This window comes from Gadus macrocephalus, chromosome 8, assembly GCF_031168955.1.
Source record: "Gadus macrocephalus chromosome 8, ASM3116895v1".
Taxonomy (NCBI): Eukaryota; Metazoa; Chordata; class Actinopteri; order Gadiformes; family Gadidae; genus Gadus; species Gadus macrocephalus.
Window position 1 is genome coordinate 15,761,758 of NC_082389.1, and position 20,000 is coordinate 15,781,757.

The 20,000-nt window shown below is 45.3% G+C and overlaps 3 protein-coding genes across 6 annotated transcripts in view; all 3 read left to right on the forward strand.

Moving 5' to 3' along the window:
• The window catches only part of LOC132463341 (microtubule organization protein AKNA-like), an 11,745-nt gene extending 6,328 nt beyond the window's left edge, over positions 1 to 5,417 (forward strand). For all 4 annotated transcript variants that reach the window (XM_060059411.1, XM_060059409.1, XM_060059412.1 and 1 more), the window contains exons 12-21: positions 378 to 612; positions 1,283 to 1,377; positions 1,629 to 1,879; positions 1,974 to 2,091; positions 2,310 to 2,474; positions 2,591 to 2,697; positions 3,409 to 3,549; positions 3,677 to 3,791; positions 3,921 to 4,083; positions 4,662 to 5,417. In XM_060059411.1, coding sequence (XP_059915394.1) covers positions 378 to 612; positions 1,283 to 1,377; positions 1,629 to 1,879; positions 1,974 to 2,091; positions 2,310 to 2,474; positions 2,591 to 2,697; positions 3,409 to 3,549; positions 3,677 to 3,791; positions 3,921 to 4,083; positions 4,662 to 4,832 — 1,561 coding nt within the window. In that variant the 3' untranslated portion in view covers positions 4,833 to 5,417. The remainder of the gene's footprint in view (positions 1 to 377; positions 613 to 1,282; positions 1,378 to 1,628; positions 1,880 to 1,973; positions 2,092 to 2,309; positions 2,475 to 2,590; positions 2,698 to 3,408; positions 3,550 to 3,676; positions 3,792 to 3,920; positions 4,084 to 4,661) is intronic.
• A 1,769-nt stretch (positions 5,418 to 7,186) lies between these two features.
• Positions 7,187 to 16,317, forward strand: fndc7a (fibronectin type III domain containing 7a). The gene is made up of 11 exons (XM_060059414.1): positions 7,187 to 7,450; positions 7,976 to 8,003; positions 8,500 to 8,754; positions 8,915 to 9,175; positions 10,569 to 10,829; positions 11,192 to 11,461; positions 11,765 to 12,019; positions 12,498 to 12,758; positions 13,150 to 13,407; positions 13,856 to 14,110; positions 14,924 to 16,317. Exons 1-11 carry the CDS (start codon positions 7,394 to 7,396, stop codon positions 15,208 to 15,210), a joined length of 2,448 nt encoding a protein of 815 aa, XP_059915397.1. The 5' UTR covers positions 7,187 to 7,393; the 3' UTR covers positions 15,211 to 16,317.
• Positions 16,318 to 19,488: 3,171 nt separating this feature from the next.
• Positions 19,489 to 20,000, forward strand: part of LOC132462315 (uncharacterized) — a 3,273-nt gene continuing 2,761 nt past the window's right edge. Inside the window, exons 1-2 of the mRNA XM_060057804.1 lie at positions 19,489 to 19,606; positions 19,786 to 19,807. Coding sequence (XP_059913787.1) covers positions 19,553 to 19,606; positions 19,786 to 19,807 — 76 coding nt within the window. The 5' untranslated portion in view covers positions 19,489 to 19,552. The remainder of the gene's footprint in view (positions 19,607 to 19,785; positions 19,808 to 20,000) is intronic.

Genomic DNA, 20,000 nt, shown 5'->3' on the forward strand with positions numbered 1-20,000 from the left:
CTGTATTTGATCCCTATTGAATAATATATCTGCACTTACTTTCTAACGCACCGCAATCCAAGTGAGAAAGCATTCAATGCTGACCGCAGTGTTGCTGTGGTCAATCTACAACAGGCCTAGAGAATCAATTTGCGCATTCTCTGCCATTTTTTGTCTTAGTGTGTTATTCCTCGTTACTTATCCCATAAATACAGTGCCAATATATACAGTTTTGCTGTCTCCTCTGAGTTGTGTGGCTACAATGTCTAAAGCAGAGGGAAAGTTTGGAGTTAACGTTCTTTGCTTAAATTGGATATTAATACAAAATCTAGTTTAATGTATAGTTAGAGAATATCATATAATACAAATGTTTGTCTGTTTGTTTGTCTTTATTTCAGTCTTTTCACCCAGGACAGTACCCTGAGCGCGGGCAGTGAGTGGGAGCTGGCCGATAGCAATGGCCTGGCTGCTAATGACAGTCAGGCTGCTAATGAACGCCTAGATGCTAGCTACAGCCTTGTTGCTATTGATAGCCTGGATGCTAGCGATAGCCTAGCTTCTAGTGATAGCCCGGCGGTGGAGTGTTTCTCTTCCTCGAATGCTTCAGAGACCCAAAGCTTATGCCTATCACAGGTCAGTGGCTGCATTGTTGGGTACGGTACTCCCCATCTGAGTCCACAGCTTTTGTCTCATATTAAAGTGGCAATCTTGAAGATCTCCAAAGTTGCTCATTTATATAAAATGTTATTTAAGTCACTATCGCTGGATGAGGAAACATAATGGTGATTGAGACAATGGCCCACTGATCATTTGGAGCATTATGAAGGTTACAAACTGGGTGTTGGTGGCAGCATTCCAGCCATGCATTCAAATCACAAATCCAAAGTGGTGCACAGTACATGATGTGTCTTCAATCTCCCAGCTGTTGTTGCTCCGCCATACAGGGTGTTGTGGAGCTGCTGCAACAGACTCGCTCTTCAACCCACTCGCGTGTAGAGGCGTTTTTTTTACCATGGGTGCCGCCAAAGAGAATTAAACAGAGATCTTCAGAGTTTGTCACTTTAAAAAGTTAGTTGTGAAAAAGAAAAGGCTAGTATTATTTTGGGCTCTATTTGGGTCACATGGCCCAACCTGAGAAGGTATTCTATAAATTAATTATTCACAGTGTATCTGTGGATAACTGTTGTTATTCAATCTCTTTTTTATAAATATGTATCAAATATGTTGTTACTGTAGTCGTGTATTGTGTAGTTCCATATTGTACTGTCATGTAATGATGTTGATGTGCTTTCATGCGCTGCAGAGGATCGTCAGCCCAGAAACTGACAGTGGATTTGGGAGCTCTGACCTGCTTCAACCAGGCGTAGGAATATACCAGTCAGAACTACTCGCACAGAGGTGAGGCTACTAAATGCACCTTGCATTCTTGCCTGGAGGGCAAGAAGAACTGAGTAATTACCAAAAACAATTTGGTAGATCCAATTTCCCTATGCTGGATTGTACAAACACAATCAGAAGGAATTTATCCACAAAACAAAGCATTGTTTTTCTATGCTATAACCCTGAATTGAATCTTATTGCAGGCATGACCCAGGGGACAATAGCAAGATATATTCCTGTGGTTGAAAACACTTCTTTCATGTCCTCAGCGATGCCGTTGTGGTGCATCCTCACAGCGATGGCCTGAGTGCCTCGGACAGCGAGGACTCCAGCTCCAACCTGCAGACCGCCGTCCACCCCCCCGCCCCCGCAGAGCAACCCAGGGGGAGGAGCAGCCGGCCCACCGCCGGCCAATCAGACGCCGCCCACAAACACACCGACGCGCCCGGCTGTGGGGCGGCTACAGCGGTGGCGCGGTGGGTGGAGAGCACCGCCAAGGAGAGGCCAATCAGGCGCCAGGGTGAGGCGGCGCACATTCTACAAGTGGACAGGGAGGTACACAAACAAGCATGTTGATTGGCTGATCAAATACACTGACCCCGCCCCCCCACCAGATCATCTCCGCCAGTTCCGTAGCAACCAGGTTAAGCACCACCTATCAGAGCCCAGCCTCAGCACAGCCATGCAGGCTCCCCTGGGATTGGACCGACTGCACTCTTGCTCCTGCAACAGGTCTGTGGATGGCAACGAATAAAGAAACAGGACGCTTGTTTCCGCAGCTATTAGCAAATACATTACGAAAATACAAAACGTTCCAGTGAGTGGCTTAAAACAGCTTTGTGTATGTGTGTGTCTGTGTGCGTGTGTGTGAGTGTGTGTGTTTGTGCGCGTGTCTGTGTGTGTATGTGTCTGTGTGTGCGTGTGTGTGTGTTTCTGTGTGTGTGTTCAAGCGAGGCCCTGGTGGCCCTGCAAAGGGAGATGTCCCAGCTGAAGAAGGACCTAGAGGATGGTTTGGTCCAGCTCCCCCATCTAGCTCAGAAGATGGACTATCTCACCTCTAAGTTCAACCTGGACCGCCAGTCCAAAACCCGACAAGCCCGGATAACCCACCACCGGTAGAGAGACATACTGCACATAGTGTACCTGATGTTCATACATGAGTAGAGGAGTTTGTGTGTCTGGCTGAATAGTGCAAAGTGTCTTGGTAATAATGGTCCTGTGGGCTTTGTAGTGGGTTGAAGTCCTTGGGCAGCCGGGAGGATGGGAGCCAGCCTGGCTCCAGTCAGTGGAAGTTAGAGGACTGGATCTCAACGGACATGGAGCAGAGCAAGAGTAAAGGTGAAGCACACCTCTCTCTCTCTCTCTGTCAATTCAATTCAATTCTCTCTCTCTCTCTCTCTCTCTCTCTCTCTCTCTCTCTCTCTCTCTCTCTCTCTCTCTCTCTCTCTCTCTCTCTCTCTCTCTCAAAAAATTAAAACCAAATATATACACATCAAGAAGTTGAATATTAAATACTTAATATATAAAGTAATAAAGTAAAATGTGGAATACTGGGTATAAATAGGGTATAAGTAGTCCAGTTTCTCCTATAAACAGATACATTAAAGATACACTGTATTTACAGAGGGGAGATATGTGCAATAATGGAATCATTGTGAACAGAGTGCTGTTACCTACTTACAATGATGTGTGAGTGTTAAAGATAAGATAGACACTTTATTGATCCCATGGGAATGCTCCTTCAAAGTGGCATGAGTCTGTTTATGGGGAGTTTTAGGTCCTTCTCTCATCACAACATGTCACGATTCTTCCTGCTGCTATTGCACATTGTTGTATTTCTCCCAACAGATATGGCAGTTTGTTAGCATCTTCAGTGTGTTCAGTCCATCTCTCTCACTCTCTCTTTCTCACAATAAAACACATATCTCTCTTTCCCACAAAAGCGCACCTATCTTTCTCACTCTCTCACACGCTCTCTCTCTTTCAAACACATACGCACAGGGGCGCAAACAAATACTTGGTAATACATGATCATTTCCCCACTTCCAGATAGTGGTCAGGCAGATGACTCCAAGGTGATGCTGCAGTTCAACAATGCACCAGTAGGGGACAGTAGAGGGAGCAGCAGTAGTCTCTACCTGTGTTCTGAGCTGCCCAGGGCACCACAAGGCAAAAGACATGCCTACAGAGGTCAGTGTTGCAGTTGCTTTCGTCCCCAAATTCCCTTCAAACATCCGAACGGGATGCAGCTCTTTACCCGACCGAAGATCTAGCTGTGTAGCACGGTTCAAACTCCTATCGATGTGTTCCTTATCAGGGAAGGAGGTGAGGAGAGTGCACTCCAAAGAGAAGTTGTCTCCCCTGTCTCCTCCACCTCTCCACAAGCCGCTCCTCCAGGTCAACTACACCTCCTCCTGCAGCCTCCCGGCCAGGTGACTGCTGCTCACTCGTATCAGTGCGCTCATAATCATTTAGAAATAGAGATAAAAAAAAATGAATTCATCTTCCTCTTCTGTTTTGCATCACACCTCATCACATGAAAACAACCACAACACATATAGTTATAAAGTGGGCGAGGCGATGCAGTCGTCATCCAACCAGCGGAAGCGCTCCGTTCAATCGGATTCCGCGCTGTTGCCCAGCAACGTGTTCTTCCAGCGCACGCCGTCGCCAGCGTTGGAGTGTCTGAGGACAGACAGAACGGCCCGACGCGGAGGGAGCAAGGTGAGAGCACCAGTCTCTCAGCACGTCATTCTCTATAGATCAGCAGTATGGGTTTCAGCGGCCCACCGATGTAACCTACATGAGAGGGGAGCCCAGCCGCGGTGAGGCCCGCAGAGAGCCTAAACAGATACACAATAGTCATAACAAGGATGAGGAAAAAGGGTTAACAATGCCACGTGGCACTTATTTGGAAATAGAGAAAGATGTTTTTCTTTTTTAGTGGAAATAGTAACTGATTTGAAACATGATGCAATGCACTAATTTTGATGAATTTGACTTTTCACTTACTTTTTACTATACTTTAATTTAACAGATCCTTTGTCCAAAGCGCAGGAAGCTAAGAATTAGGCTACATAATTAAGAAGCAAGTAGGCTAGTGGTAAGAGCATATTGCTCAAAGGATGCTTTGCGGTCAGTTGTACATTTTAACAGTAGGCCTACATTTTGGCTACTAAGTTGTGCGCACTGTATGGGAAGCAGTCAAGCATTATAAAATGGTGACACTTTGAATAGTGCACTATATCGGGAAGGATTAAATGAATTTCGACTCAGCAACCGTGTCTGTTGTATTGGGCTAGGAGGAAGAGATGAACCGGACTCTGGACCGGGCTATTGAGGCGGCGCGCAGTATGAAGAGGACCACTGACCGCATGGCCAAGAGCCTCTCGGCAGACCTGGCTAAGGCTCAGCTCCATAGGAGGCCGCAGCATGCGCGGCCACTAGGGGGCAGAAGAGGGAACGCCCTGTGACACGGCGGGCTACTGAATCACTTCGTCAAGTTGAACAACAGCTAAGGGTAACCATCAGGGTCGCTTTATTCAAGTAAAAGAGTAATGCTTTATACGAGTGTTGTGAAAGCATCAACATCAACTCGGTTTCTGCATGTTTTTCGCAAAACAATTGGGCCCTTCTAACTCATTGGATTTGCTTTCTCCATTGGTCCGATTTGGAATAATGACTCAATGGTCGAAACAGAGTGGATGTTGCAGACCATACTTTTTTCCCAACCCCAATATGAAGCATTATTCTCTTCTTCAGAGCGTGACAGGTCCCCTTTAGGATATATCCCTGGAATATAAGTAAAATGTGTAACATTTACCTTTTTTACCATATAGTAATTTATTTAAATATATTTTGATGTGCTTATTATATGTGATTATTTTACCTGTTCTTATTAATTAAATGTTGTATTTAATTTGCAGTTCTAATGTTGTATGTATAGAAAAACATCACAATCGCAATCACATTACAAATCAGAAATCTTGAAATAGAAAGGGAATGCATTTTAATGTTGTTTCTTAATAAAAAACCTTCATACAGTCATAATGAAAGTGCACCAGGATGCTGGCTTCTTCTTTTTTTAACTTTAGATGCGGGGTCACGAGGTCACTTGGTAAATGAAGCAATCTCCAATACAATATTGTCAATACACCCCGCCAGGGTGCCCTGTGCCATGTACAGGTCACATGACCCCCCAGTTTCCCAGCATGCAACTGGATCTAAATATGTATACACGTATGTATACATATTTATATAGATAGACCAAAGGCGCAAACATTGAATGAATGCAAAAAAATAGGTCAGAGTGGCAATATTACATTTCTGAAAAATTCCCATTCAGATTTCCCCGCTAAGTATCGTCTTTGGTTCCTGCTTAAAGCTAAATTGCTCATTCGATGCCTCACATGTCCAGCCCCGATAGCCTGTGGGTCCTAGATACTAAATGAGCAGGTGCTGTGATACGAGACTCCTCACTCTCCATTGTTTTGTTCCTCAGTTGACCCTGTTGTTGTTCTGCCGGGGTATCATTCACACCCACAACGATGCCACCAGCACGGCTGACCCGTTCTCTGCGGTCCTTTATGGAGCCTTCCATTGTACCCAAACCTCCGGGCCAGATAGGATGGGCACTCGTATGAGTCAAGACACCATGTCCTCTCCTTCATCAGGGGCACACTTGCACAAACACTCTCTCTATCTCGCTTTCTATGTCTTCTTCTCTCTCCTTGCTGTCAGGTCAGTGAGGCAAATACAAATATTATCAAATCAAGTGCCCCCTTAAGTTAATTTGGGAGTAAAGATTAACCGGCTTTAAAAATAAATAATTACACAGTCTACCTAAATGATTACTAACTATCAAATTATCAATTGTTTTAATTACAGAGTTAACACAAAAATGCACCTTACTGGAGAAGAGAATATTGGCTGAGAATTGGTAAAAAATTGGTACAGTGTAAGCATTGGATAATGGGGAGCAGAGATTGCATGAAAGATTTTTAGGTCAAGTCGATCAAATTACTTTTGGGTTTATATTTTGAAAAGGTCTCTGGTGTTCAAGGGCTGACCCAGCCCATCTTCATAATAGAGGGATGAGGAAAACAGTCCCAAGGGATCACGTCACTATTATTCACACTGTAAATGGCAAAGCGTACACAAGCAGGTAACTCTGGACTGTTTTACTTCATTCTGTAACTAGCATGCAGTTGCATCTGTGGCTTGTTGGTTTTAACAGTGGTGGTAAAATGGATACGATGGTAAAGTGCGTCAATTTTGTCTCAGTTATTTTTATTTGTGTTTTTATGTTTAATAAACACTCGCTATTATTTGCTCATGATGCAGTTTCCACATTGAATCTGGATCTATATCCTTTCCAAATGATTGGACTGTAGAACAATTAATGTATTATTTGCCATTATGAAAAATGATGAAATTGCTGCCGTATATCATATATATATCCATATGTTGTTGCAAGTGGTTATGATGGAAACATACAGGTATGTATGGATACCTGACATATTTCTCTTCAAGCAATGTGAAAGTGTTTCATCCACTTACAAGCTATTAGGAAAATTAAACTCTGCAGATTAAGCCACACGATTAAACAAAAATAAATCATATTTAATTAAACTAAAGTTGATCAAATCTATGTCATTTATCAGAGGTATCAGGTGGGGGTGGATGCAGATAAAAAAAAAGTCAAATGAAGTTATAATGGATATCTGCATATATTTATGTTTTGTTGAAATATGTGAAAATATGAAAAACTAGAGATACGTACAAGAACCGCAGAGAGACATACCTCCTCTCTCCTGATAGGCTGACCCTAAATCCCAGAGGAGGAGGATTCTAACATTCGGGCTCTCTGGTTAGTGCTGATTTGCTGAAACAATAAAGAAACGGCCGTATGAAGGAAGAAAAAAATATATTAAGTTAAATTTAAGGATGAGCTCCCCTTGCCAAAGGTCAAAGACAAGAAGATCAACAGCCCGGAGGCACACTCTCTCTGGTTAAGAAATACTTCACATAAGACATGGCAGGTACAGGTTTAAGGATGCGTGCACTGTTCCTGCTGCTGGGTTTGTCACAGGTAAGAAGATTAAAGTCATTATTCGGTGGATAGAGTCATGCATCTTTAAAAGTATAATGTTGGGGGAATCGTGAAATTGTCAAAAATCTTCGGTAAATCCAAGGGTGTTCCTTTTATTTTTGTGTAATATTGTACTGTTCATTGTGTATTGTGTGCGGAAATTGGAGAACACAGGCTCTTTTGAGTATCACAACTGCTGTCAACAAGTGTGTGTGGCATGCAGAACCTTAGCTCAATAGACAAATTCATTCGGACCTGAAATAAATACCCGCCCTGTGCAGCTCTGAAATCTGTGCTGAGTGATGGTAATGTGCAGTCGGCTGCCCCTCACACGCTGACAATATGATACAAGGGGTCATTTGCCTCAGGGGTCTCATAATGGCAGATACCGGCACTCAAATGGCTCTTTACTGTTGAAACTATGTTCCTGTGATGTTGGTATGTCCCTTATTTTTTCTCTTAGAATTGATTTCCACTTTTATGTAATGTTTTGGAAGTTAATAATTTTGTACATTTTATTTTCAGATTTGCACTGCAGATCATCATCATCATGGTAAATTAACTGCTCTTTACTCTTTGCTTCACAACACTTTGCTGCAACATTAGAGGGTCATTGTTTGTCAAGGCTATCACATACGTTTTTGTAGTAGGGACATGACTCCATGACCTATGAATATGCACATGTATCTATTTATACACATAATTAGCATATGCTACATGTGAACCTCCTAAGATGGCGCAATTTGATTGGTTCTAATCGGGATATTGGGCAATATCCCATGATTGAAATCGCAAACTCTGGATATTGTTTTCATCGCAAAAATGTCCCACTTTGTTTGCTAATAAAAACAAATAAATCCCGGCAAAAGGTGTTATCTAGTTTATTTTTGGAGTGTTAACGTGTAGCATATACTAGAACAATTATTCACCTCAGGCTCCGTGAATAGTGGGGAATAGGCTATTCCCCACTATTCACTTCGCCTTCGGCGAATAATTGTTAAATATTACAGATCCTGTCCCACTAAATCCTCCTCCTGTCTGCTCTACAGTGTCCGTGTACACGGTCACGTCTTACAGTGTGACCATGCAGTGGCCAGCGTACCCCGGCGCCAGCCACTACAGGGTCCAGGCCACGCCCCAGCTCAATCCGGGACATTCTACCGCCTTTTCCACGTTCAACGGCAACATGGCTGTCGGAGGCCTCAACACCCTGTCCGCCAACACGGTATACACCATGCAGGTCGATGCGATGGACGATGAGCTCAACGTCCTCAGCACCATCGGGACGGAGGAGGCGCTCACAGGTCAGCTGACCTGACCCGACACACTTTACCCTCCCTGGCTCAACCCAGCGTGTCGATACGATGCCCCTTGTCGGATTGGCTGTCTAATGACGATCCGAATGTCTTTTACTTTCATCATTGCTGTGTACAAATCAGTGTTTCTGACCTCTGACCCCTGCAGCTCCTGAGGTGCCAGAGATCACACTGGCCTACTCAAAGCAGAGCAGCAGCATCACCGTGGAGTTCAACAATGTGACGGGGGCCACCGGATACATCCTGAGGGCCATGTCCGACGTGGACGACTTCTTTGAGGAGACGGCCGTCGCCAAGTCCCCGGGCACGATCCAGGGGCTCGATCCCTTCACCGACTACACGCTCAGTGTCATGTCCGTCAACGCCGGTGGGCGGAGCCAGCCTTCATACAACTACGAGCTCAGGACAGGTACAGACTGTCATGATTGGTCCCGCTCGTCGACAGGCGACGCATTCCTGATAAACCAATGGGCCGACATCACATTATGAGCCCAGCCAGTATACACATAGCATTACATTAAAGGGACTACGTGTCGGAATTGCATGAATGCATAAATTGCTTTAAATTGCTAATATATGAACAGGTAGTTATGTAACTTAAAAATTAGACCATGGCCATCTCTCTCCGTTGTGTAGAACCGCCTGTGAGCTGATTTCTATTATATTTAAACTGGGCTGGTTTTGTTGGGAAAAGAGGAAGTGACTTCCAACTGCCGATCATTGCAAAACCTTTGTAACTTTGTCACTTGTACAACAGTTATTAATGGTTATAACTAGCATGAGATTATGATGGTTATTGCGTCCGCTCAGGGAGCTAGCTTGCAGTTCACTTATCGGCCAAAGGGGCCAGTAATGAGGAGGTATCGCTGATTCTTACACATAGAACCTTGAAATCTAATTTGAAAATGAAAATCAGCACCTGTTGAATGCAAGGTGTATCAACGGACCTATATTACAAGCTTTGCCTTCACAGGTCCAGAAAAGATAAAAAATAATAAAAAATCTGTCGACAGACAGGTGATAATGCACGAGACTATTGAAACGCAGCCTCGATCATTTCTGTAAGACAATACATCGGCATCTCAATCCGCCAGCAGAATGAGGGTATCGTGTCACCACCTTATTGTCTCAGTGTTTAATTCTGGCAGACAAACACAGTGAGGGGAAACCGCATACATCCTTTTGCATGCCCAAGAACATGAAAAGGGAGACCTTGAGAACTGGGTTGTCTCCTCTCCCCAAGCAATGCTGGACGTAACAGGATCGCAGGGGGAAATTGATTCCACCTTACCACACCTCTGTGTGGTAAGTGTGTGGGAGGGGAGAGGGAGCACTTTATTTTTTGTTCAATCTTTTTAACTCATTATTTGAGTAGAAAGATGATGAATGGTGAATGATCACCCAGATTGATTAAAAAATTCAGTTCATCCATGGTCTTCACCCCCCTTCATCTCCAAAGCCTCCTCCAAGATCTTCTTAATGATCAGATAGTTTATTCTCTACAACAATGGTCTGATCATTCCCCCCCCCCCCCCCCCCCATGTTTTCCCTCTGTCCTTCCCTGTCTGGCTCCACTGGTATAGCAAGGTAACTGGTAGAGCAACTGGTAAAGCCAGGCATCCACAGTGCCAGGGCTAGGAAGCCCAGCATGTCGTTAGCGTATCCTAAATTATACCCTTTAGATGTTTCACAGTAACAATGAACCAAAGATGAAAAAAGAGTAAAGCATCCACCGTACGCACTCTCTGACTCAACGTGTCCCCTGTACTGACGGGTGTCCGCGTCTACTCCCTGCCCTGCAGTGGTGACGGCTCCGCAGCTGGCCACTATCTCCGAGACCAACAGCACCATCTATGCGAGCTGGCCCCCGGTGGAGCACGCCGCGTTCTACTCCCTCTACATCTTCCAGACACCGAGCACCAACAATCTCATCGCCTTCATCACCAACCAGACCTCCTTCACCTTCGACGGCCTGAGCCCCGGCACATATTACTGCATCAAGGCCACCGCCTCGGATCAGTACGGGCGGGCCGGAGACCACAGCCGCACCTGCCAGATCACACGTAAGCAGAGCGAGAGAACCGGGCAGGGGAAGGGCTTATGTGTAGGGCTCGTGCCCTACACATCGCGATGACCGCCTCCATTTTGGAAGCATAGTAGCATTGGAAGTTTTGTTATCCTGTCGGTATGGTTATGGTGCTTTGGTGATTCAGCCGTGAAACGATTTGGGTCGTTTTTGGGAGACCTTGTTGAGTTGGAAACTGGGAAAGCGTCTAACATGCATACTGTATAATTATGTTCATTTAGGATTTGACCGTACTACAGTAGGCTACAACAGTCTTGAGGCCTCTCAATATGGAGTGTCACATTAAAAAATCCCATGATGCATTCTGATGGAATGTAAAAAAAATGTGGCCCTCTCCAGGTCCCCCGACCCCGAAGCCGGTGGAGGTTCTGCTGGCCATTGGGCAAATTCGGGTGCCGGCCGTCAGGGTGTACTTTGGGCACTCTAAAGGTGCTGACACCTACTTTGTTGAATCCAGCACTGGGCAGAACTGCACTCCTCATCAAAGCTTGAGCCTAAACTACTGCATCATATCCCCGCTGGTGTGCGGTCAGAACCTCTCCGTCATGGTCACCGCCGCCAACACGGCAGGCCCCAGTGTTCCTTCAGCTGAGGAGGACTTTCAGACATGTGAGCACTTACATTTAACACACAACATTAACACTTTACTTCTACGTACTTCAGTATTAACCGATAGCACATTCCTATTGTTCCTCTGTGCTTTGATTTCCCTGCCACACATGTACTGTTGCTTTTGGATCAATTCAAAATAAAGGAAATAATAATATTTCATAATGGCTCAATGTCAGCTACTACCGATGACTGTATTGACTTTAATGCATTCTCATTGATTTGATATTTTTGGTACTTTAACACGACACGCTATTGTTGTACCTCATGGTTGTGTTATTTGCGTACCACCACCACCCCCAGACCCGTGTCCTCCGGAGCTCATCTGGGTGGAGGAGCCCTGGCCCGGCAGCTGCAGGGTGGCCTTCAGCCTGTCGCCCATGGCTGACTTCTACATGGTGTTCGTGAAGCGCGACGACGGCATCGAGATGGGCTGCAACAGCACGGGCGCGCCCTGCCCCTTCACCTGCACCTGCGGCTTCACCTACTTCTCCACCGTGTTTGCCCACAACCCGTCCGGCTCCAGTCCCTGGGGGGCCGTGGCCAACTACACCACCAGTACGATCGGCCGACTGCACGCACATACACGCTCACGCCCACACACGCATGCAAGCAAATGCACACGCACAAAAGGTCAAAGGCACGAACACACACACTCAGCCACTCAGCCCCTGACCCACTGATCAACCGACAGACAGACAGACAGACAGACAGACAGACAGACAGACAGACAGACAGACAGACAGACAGACAGACAGACAGACAGACAGACAGACAGACAGACAGACAGACAGACAGACAGACAGACAGACAGACAGACAGACAGACAGACCCACAACTATACGAGAATACAGTTGTAGAAATGTAAATACCAGTGGGTAAGTACATCCTGAACATAACATAGTAGAGGGGAGAAATGGATTTCACGACCAGTAATCATTCCGCTCAAAAGTAAAGCACATGCATGTAAATATGGAGCATATAGGCTTAGGCTTATATCTTTGTGAGTAACATTTACTCTTTTCGGCCTTCCCAGTTCCTTGCTGTCCAGAGGTCGTTACCGTGCAGCTGGTTTCCACGGAGACGCTGGAGATAGAGTGGGAGCCGGTGCGAGGGGCGGACCTCTACGAGACGCGGGCGGTGCAGACGGAAGGCGTGATCCACTGCAACGACACGTCGCCGGTGTGCGCGCTGTCGGACCTGAGCTGCAACACCCAGTACTCAGTGGTGGTCACGCCCTGCAGCGAGCTACGGGGCTGCAACGTCAGCTGCCAGTCGCAGCAGCAGCACGAGACAGGTAATGCTGGGAGTGGGGAGAGAGGACACACACACACACACACACACACACACAGTAGCTCAGATATACACAGTCAAAGCGGTCTATTTGGTGGGCCGCCCCGGGTAGAGGGCATACCATATAGGCTCAGCGCTGAACGCAGCGACCCAGGTTTGAATCCTGCCCGGTGTCCTTTGCTGCATGTCCCCCACCGTCCATCTCCCATACCTTCCTCTCTATCTCTCTCTATAATAAAGCATTAAAATGGAAACAATCAAACTGCCTATTTAGACACAACATCAATCAAGGACCCACTTCAGATGTTCCCACCCCGTACATACAGCAGCAGCACGATGCACAACCCCACCACCTGTCCCTAAGAGTCCCAGTTCACCTCTGTGCTCTCCTGCAGCTCCGTGCACCCCGCAGATCCACAACCTGACCCAGGCCAGCGAGTCCAGCATCACGGTCCACTACACGACCCCCAACAGGCCCAGCACCAACTACTCTGTCTCGGCGGTGGGACGCATGGACACGCACCACTGCCACTCGCAGTCCGCTTCCTGTGAGCTCACGCAGCTGCCCTGTGGGGCCGTCTTCGAGGTGGTGGCGGTGGCCAGCAACGCCGTCGGGCCGAGTCTGCCTAGCTTCAGCGTTCCTCTGGAAACAGGTGAACAAGAGGCGTGGCTGGGTGTGAAAGAGAGGGAAATATGTGAGGGATAACGGACAGCGAGCCGGTCATTATTAGGAAACTTGGGAAAAATATTAAACCCTTCTTTTTTGTTTATTTGATTTCTATTTACAATTCTACGATTGGAAAATAGTGTCCATAGCAACAGCCACATTCAAAGCAGTGGTCTGTTATTCAAAATGAACAGTCAGTAAATGCAGTAATTGACCAATCAGAATCAAGTATTCAACAAAAACTGAGGAACAATCAATCGTTAACATATGTGCGACGGGCAGAGAAAGGAAAACAAATGCAAAGGTTATCCGCTATCTAAAATGCAACCTAAAGCGACAGCTGTTGTCAGGGTAAACCAGTGATGCGGGTTACCAGCTAGCTTCCACCGTAGCCTCCAGTTTCAGCATTATGACCTCCCGCCCCGCCCCTCCAGGACCCTGCTGTCCCTCCAACCTGAGCGTGACGCAGGTGACCCAGGCCATGTCCAACGTGACGTGGGGCCCCAGCCTCGGCGCACGCTCCTACATGACGGCCCTGACCGCGCCGCGGGGCCACGCCCAGTGCCACACCATGAGCACGCACTGCCTGATGGGATGCATCACCTGCGGCACCAACTACAGCGTGAACATGGAGGCCATCAGCAGCACGGGGCACGTGTCCAACTGTAGCTACAGCGGATTCTCAGCCAGTAAGCACCGAACCCACCGTGTATAACAGGGTATTTATTGGCACACACAGCTGGTAAGACACAATACTGACGGATGAGTGTGAAATCTGAACCTACATGCAGAGGGGGTTGGTAGCCGAGGCAGCATTGAAAAGGGGACAGACCAGTAGATGCAACAGGGTGGGAATTGTGGGCATACTCAGCCCTTGCCAGATCCCGACTCCAGGAGGAGGGCTGGTAAGACGCCAGGTACCTAATAAGGGCTCTTTCCTGACTCAAAATGACTCAAAATCCAAAGTGATGTGGGACCCTGGTCGGTGGGGGGCCAGGAGTGGCTGAAGGAGTCCTCTGGGTTATTGGTTGGAGCTCTTGTTACGTGCGTAACATCCACAGCCATTTCGGGAAACCAAAAGCGTTGACGAAGCAACGCCATAGTCCTCCTGACTGCAGCATGGCACGTCAACCGGGAGGAACGACCCCAATGTCCTATGTCACTGATCCCATGTCCCCATGTCACCTGAGTGTCATGGGGAACTTTGCTGAGGTGGATAGAGAACCATGGAGTTCGTAAAGAAATTACAAGTCCATCACACTTTCTCCTTGGATTATAGACACGTGAGTTGTAGTTGTAAACCTTAAAATTGTACTGCTGTATTTTTTGCTGTTCTGTTAAGCACCTTGCCTTGCAACTTTGCACAAAGAGCGCTTCATATATAAAGTTTGTATTGTACTGTAACCAATCCAGTATTATGCCAATGATAATGAGGAAAATAAATAGCAACACCCCATTTTCATTAATTCACCCCGTCCCCTTCCACACCCCCTGCCTCCCAGGCGCCTGCTGCCCCACACACGTCAAGCTCCATCGGATGTCCAACCACTCCATGAGGGTGTCCTGGCGGTCCTCCGCGCCGCCCCACCAGAACTACACGGTGGCCGTGTCCGCCGCGGGCTCCAACCACACGTGCACGCAGGCCCCGTCCAGAAGCTACTGTGACGTGCAGAACGTGACGTGCGGCGACGTGTACACAGTGGTGGTGGCGCCGGTCAACAGCGACGGCAGCGTGGTCAGCTTCTGCCCACAGAGGATGTATGCCGGTAAGACAGGGACGGAAAAGTAAAGCATTGAAGCATGGTGTAGGCTGGGCTTAAGGAGATAGGTACAGATAGTGCTTTATTTATCCGGGGGTCGGGCTTAACCAAACCCTATCCTGTGTGAAAACAGAAGACGAAATGAATGAATGGATGATCATTAACCAATGGTGTTGTTTTGTCATGCCTACAGTCTCTTGCTCGGGCAACGTTGGAATGGGTAAGTGTCCGGACATTAAGGGGCCAAACTGTTAATTTTTTATTTAAAGTAATCAATAAAATCACTAATTCAGGATTTTCTTTCTTTCTTTCTTCAGCGATCTACCGTGGAAGGGTTAGTACAGGTTAAATGTGGTAAGTTTTATTTGGTCATCTTCACTTTTTAGTTTTTTTGCCGCATCTACTGAAGGGACAGACTAAACATGTGCAATATAACATGCTGAGACACATACATCAAGCTTCTCCCAACGTGCAATTTGTAAAGAGAACTTAAAAGCTTTAAAAACTTAAAAACTTAAAAAAAGCTTTAAAACTGCTTTAAAACGACCGGTCCATTGGGAACCTCTTTAGCATTAAGGGTATCGTGTGTCCTTAAATTGACTCTGTATCTATAGGATTCTCTTAACAAAGGTTGAAAGTGTGAGCAGAAGAGGAGGAAAGTTGTTTAGACAAGGACACCTCTCTCTCTGTCCCCTCGGGGACCTCTGGGGGTCATGTCTTGCTTTCATAGGAGGTGGAATAAAACAATGTGACACATGTTACATGCTGCTGTGTAGAAACATACGTGTGGTCGGCCTGAATGACTTACCCTGATGTGTTAACAACGACAATGCTGTTGTGTTGTTGACGGCCCGCCTTGAAAGACGTTAGAGATGCTTTTGATAAATGCAAGTAGAAGATTAAGTTATTTCTTATTTTATGTATTCCTGTGTTAATTTATATATGTATGTATTCAGAAAAAAATAAAGGGGGTTTCTTTGTGTTTTTTAAAACACAAAGTAGGCTTGAACTCATTTAAACTCATGAACCTTGTGTCTCACAAAATACAGAAGCTCGATCCAAGAGGTGAAACCATAACTCGGTATGCAGGTCAACTTGTCCGGGCTGATGTCTTCTTTCCTTTCTCTCTTGTCCCTAACAGTTGGACACAAGGATACGTCTGCTACACGCTAAGCTGAAGAGTGAAGAGTGAAGATAGAATATCTAAAATATCACCTTGTTTGTTGAGACATGCCTTTTGTTTAGCTGCAACTGCTATTTTTCCGAGACAGAGCCAAAATGCAATAAATACGATTTTACACATCGGTCTGTATTCAATCTGAAACATAAACATTATGATTGGGTGAAGATTGTTTAAACGAAAATAAGAATCATGAATATTAAAAGGCCTGCAATAATTCCATGGAAAAATCCCAAACAGAATCTTTTGAAGATAACGACGAAAGAGAATCAAGAAAAAAAATATTTCCCAAAGTAGAAAAGCCTCCATTGGTGGATGGACTGTCATTGATGCCTCTTGGGTTCAAAAGGTCGCTGTTGGATTTTGGAAGACGGTAAATGTAATAGTGGATAGGCAGAAAGTATCCATGGTGAAGGCCTGGAGTCATCATGTGTGGCAGTGTCCCCTACGGATGATATGTCTGATCAGATACCTGGGGAAGCCGATTCCATGTTAACGCCTGCATTCACTGCATTCATGACATCCCCGGTGACTCTGTACACAAATAAAGCACAACATTTCTTATGCATGACAATACTGTGTGGTGTCATTCCTGTTTTTATTGTTGGACTTTCTGATTTGTTCTTTAACTGGGTTATAAATATTAAGTTATTTATCTAAATTATTTTGCTAATACATATTTTAAATGATCTAAATAAAATATATTTGGCGCTATTTATTATTATTACTATTTTGTCCTTTGACAGACACTTAATGATATTTTAAGCAAGAGAGAGGTGTCATCAATGAGCAGGCATGCTCAAGTATGACTAATGTTGGACTGCGGATATTGGGTTTCATACCTAAAAAAAGATTTCCTTGGAAGTGAGTACCCCAACCATTGGACTGTATCTGTACATGTATGTACACAATTACATAAGATAAAAAATAAATATATTGTGTACCAGTGTAATGTTAGTTTAGATCTAAGCAAAATTTCACATTTACGTAGGCAACACCACAGTTGCTAAAATGTTAACTTAATAGTGCCAACCGATTTTCTTTAATCTGGTTATCAGGCTTGCAGGACCTTTTTCATTTACACAGGCTTCATAACGGATGAATATCAACATATTTCAGATGTGTTTCTGATCATTTCCTCAATCCTGCCGTGTTTCAGCGGGACAATACACTTCGGTGAGACATGTACCCAAGGTGATACTAGTTTGAAAAATTTCAATTCCAAGAGAACCCAATATGTGTGTGAGTGTGTGTGTCTTTGTGTGTGTGTGTGTGTGTGTGTGTGTGTGTGTGTGTGTGTGTGTGTGTGTGTGTGTGTGTGTGTGTGTGTGTGTGTCTGTGTGTGTGTGTGTGTGTGTGTGTGCGTGTGTGTGTGTGTGTGTGTGTGTGTGTGTGTGTGTGTGTGTGTGTGTGTGTGTGTGTGTGTGTGTCTGTGTGTGTGTGTGTGTGTGTGTGTGTCTGTGTGTAGGTGTTTTCCGACAACTCTAAGGATTCATGTCACCATTGGGATTTGCATACCCGAGGAGCTGCTTACCTCATGTGGGCGTAGACCACCAGATCAGTCCTGGCAGAAGTCCCATTGTGAGCAGCCTGCATTGTCACAAAGTGTACAATGTGTAGCTTGCAAGGTGCTATCGTATTCCACATAACATAAACTGTAGAGCGGGGAGGACTACGGTTATGAAATGGATATTGTGTATTGTGCACAGGAAAGCCCCAGGGCATTTTGTTTTTATTCTGATTAGGTGGTTCACCATGACAGATTATTATACGTGATGTTGCGGCACAGTAATCGCTTATTCGATATTTTTCATATGTTGAAATGGATAGAAGGTTGCACAAGGATTTACAGCCAGGTCATAAAGATTGGATAAAGTATCCAACCTATGTATAAAAAAAAAATATATATATATATACTTTTATATATTTATATATATAAAATGCATGTTTTGGTTGATTCTTGGGCCTTTCCATTTCTGTAGTGCATCCTCCAATGGGCTCTAACATAGCTATGCCGATGATACCCAAATGTATCGTCATCGACACTGCATTCTCGTCATCGATTGGTGCTTGACCCGTGCACCTTCCCCCAGACGGAGACAGATAAGAGGCATGGGCTTTCTTGCCATCCCGCGAGGACCCACTACCCCACGCTACATTACAGTGAACCTGGGGGTCGAGATCGACGATCAGCCAACGTCTGCCAGACCTCAGCCTCACGGTGCTTCAGAATCCCCCCTGTGCAACATTCAGGAGGTCAGACGGCTCCTGGCCGAACACTAAGCCCAGCTCCTTCTCCTCAGGTGCTCCACCACCCTGAGCGAGCACACGGTCAGGCCACTGCACACCTGACTCCATTGGCTGCCTGCCTGCAGCGGCCCACATCGAGTGAAAGGCCCTGGTGCTGGTTGGTCCCTGGATCTGCACCAACCAACACCACATATTTCATCCGTCCCTACGAAGAATGTACAGTATATGTATAAAACATGTACAATTATATATATATACTATATATATATATATATATTTACTATATCATGTTATAGGCCAATACATAATTATCATATATTATTAGTATAAATATGTCCCTCTGACTAATTCCCTGTTTGTAAAGCTAGTATCTACATGCAACCATTCCAAACTCTCAACAGACAATCAATTGCCCGACTGTGAATGACACTTAACACACAGTCTAGAGCTTTATCTTTAAACTTCACTTCACAAGTTAAATATTAAAACTTAATTTATGACATAATTACGTAATAATTGTCCACAATCTTTTTGTGACAGTGAAACCAGAATGAACCACACATATATAATCATCAATATAACATAAAATAACAACTATTCCTTCATGTCCACGCATCTTATCATTTTGCTCAGACAGAGTTCAGTATTTTATCCTAGACCCAGTCGTTTCCAATAACAGACATATCAGGAATTGAGAGCCCCCTTCCTATTCTCTCCCCAAACACCTCAGGTTCTATGAGTTATTTCCTTCTCAGAATAACAGTTAGCCCAGAGGCACGAGGTGATACCCATCCTCAGCTTAGACGTGCTGATTGGCTCCCATACAGCTGATGTACCTGCACCCAGCCTCCATAGGATTCAGAAGTCCTGCTGTCCAGCAGCTCCTGAATACGGATTGAACTCATTAAGTCTGGGAGACAAGGACAGGAAGGAAAACAAACATGGATAAGAGATGGAATTCATATTTAACTTTTGTTATGCCTTTTCTGATGCAGGTAGGCCTTTGAAGTGCATGCATGTCTGAACGTTAATGTATCAATTATATTCTGTTTTGGTGTGTAACAAAGTTTTCCTATACTATGAAAACTATACTATGAGATCCCTTTCAAACTATTTAACAGAACAGTAGTGCAGTGCTTTTATTGATCTTTGGTTCTTTGGTTTTCTCTTCTAGATACACAGTGCTTCGGCCACAGGTCAGTCCTATTTGCCTAACTGCATTTTTTTTCAGAGTTTGCGTAGTTTGCGCAACGTTTTAGCAGTGATGGGCAGTGAGAGACGGGAAATGAGAGCGTCGGAGAGGAAAAGGTTGGCGGTGGTGAAGTTGTAAATCTGGCAAGGGGCAACGTACGTATGCTACATGCAATACGGCTTCCTATTTCTACTGAC

Coding starts and splice junctions, on each gene's coding strand:
- fndc7a (XM_060059414.1), top strand. CDS start 7,394: ATGGCAGGTACAGGTTTAAGGATGCGTGCACTGTTCCTGCTGCTGGGT. Junction 7,451..7,975: donor TGCTGCTGGGTTTGTCACAG/GTAAGAAGATTA, acceptor TTTTATTTTCAG/ATTTGCACTGCAGATCATCA. Junction 10,830..11,191: donor CCGCACCTGCCAGATCACAC/GTAAGCAGAGCG, acceptor GGCCCTCTCCAG/GTCCCCCGACCCCGAAGCCG.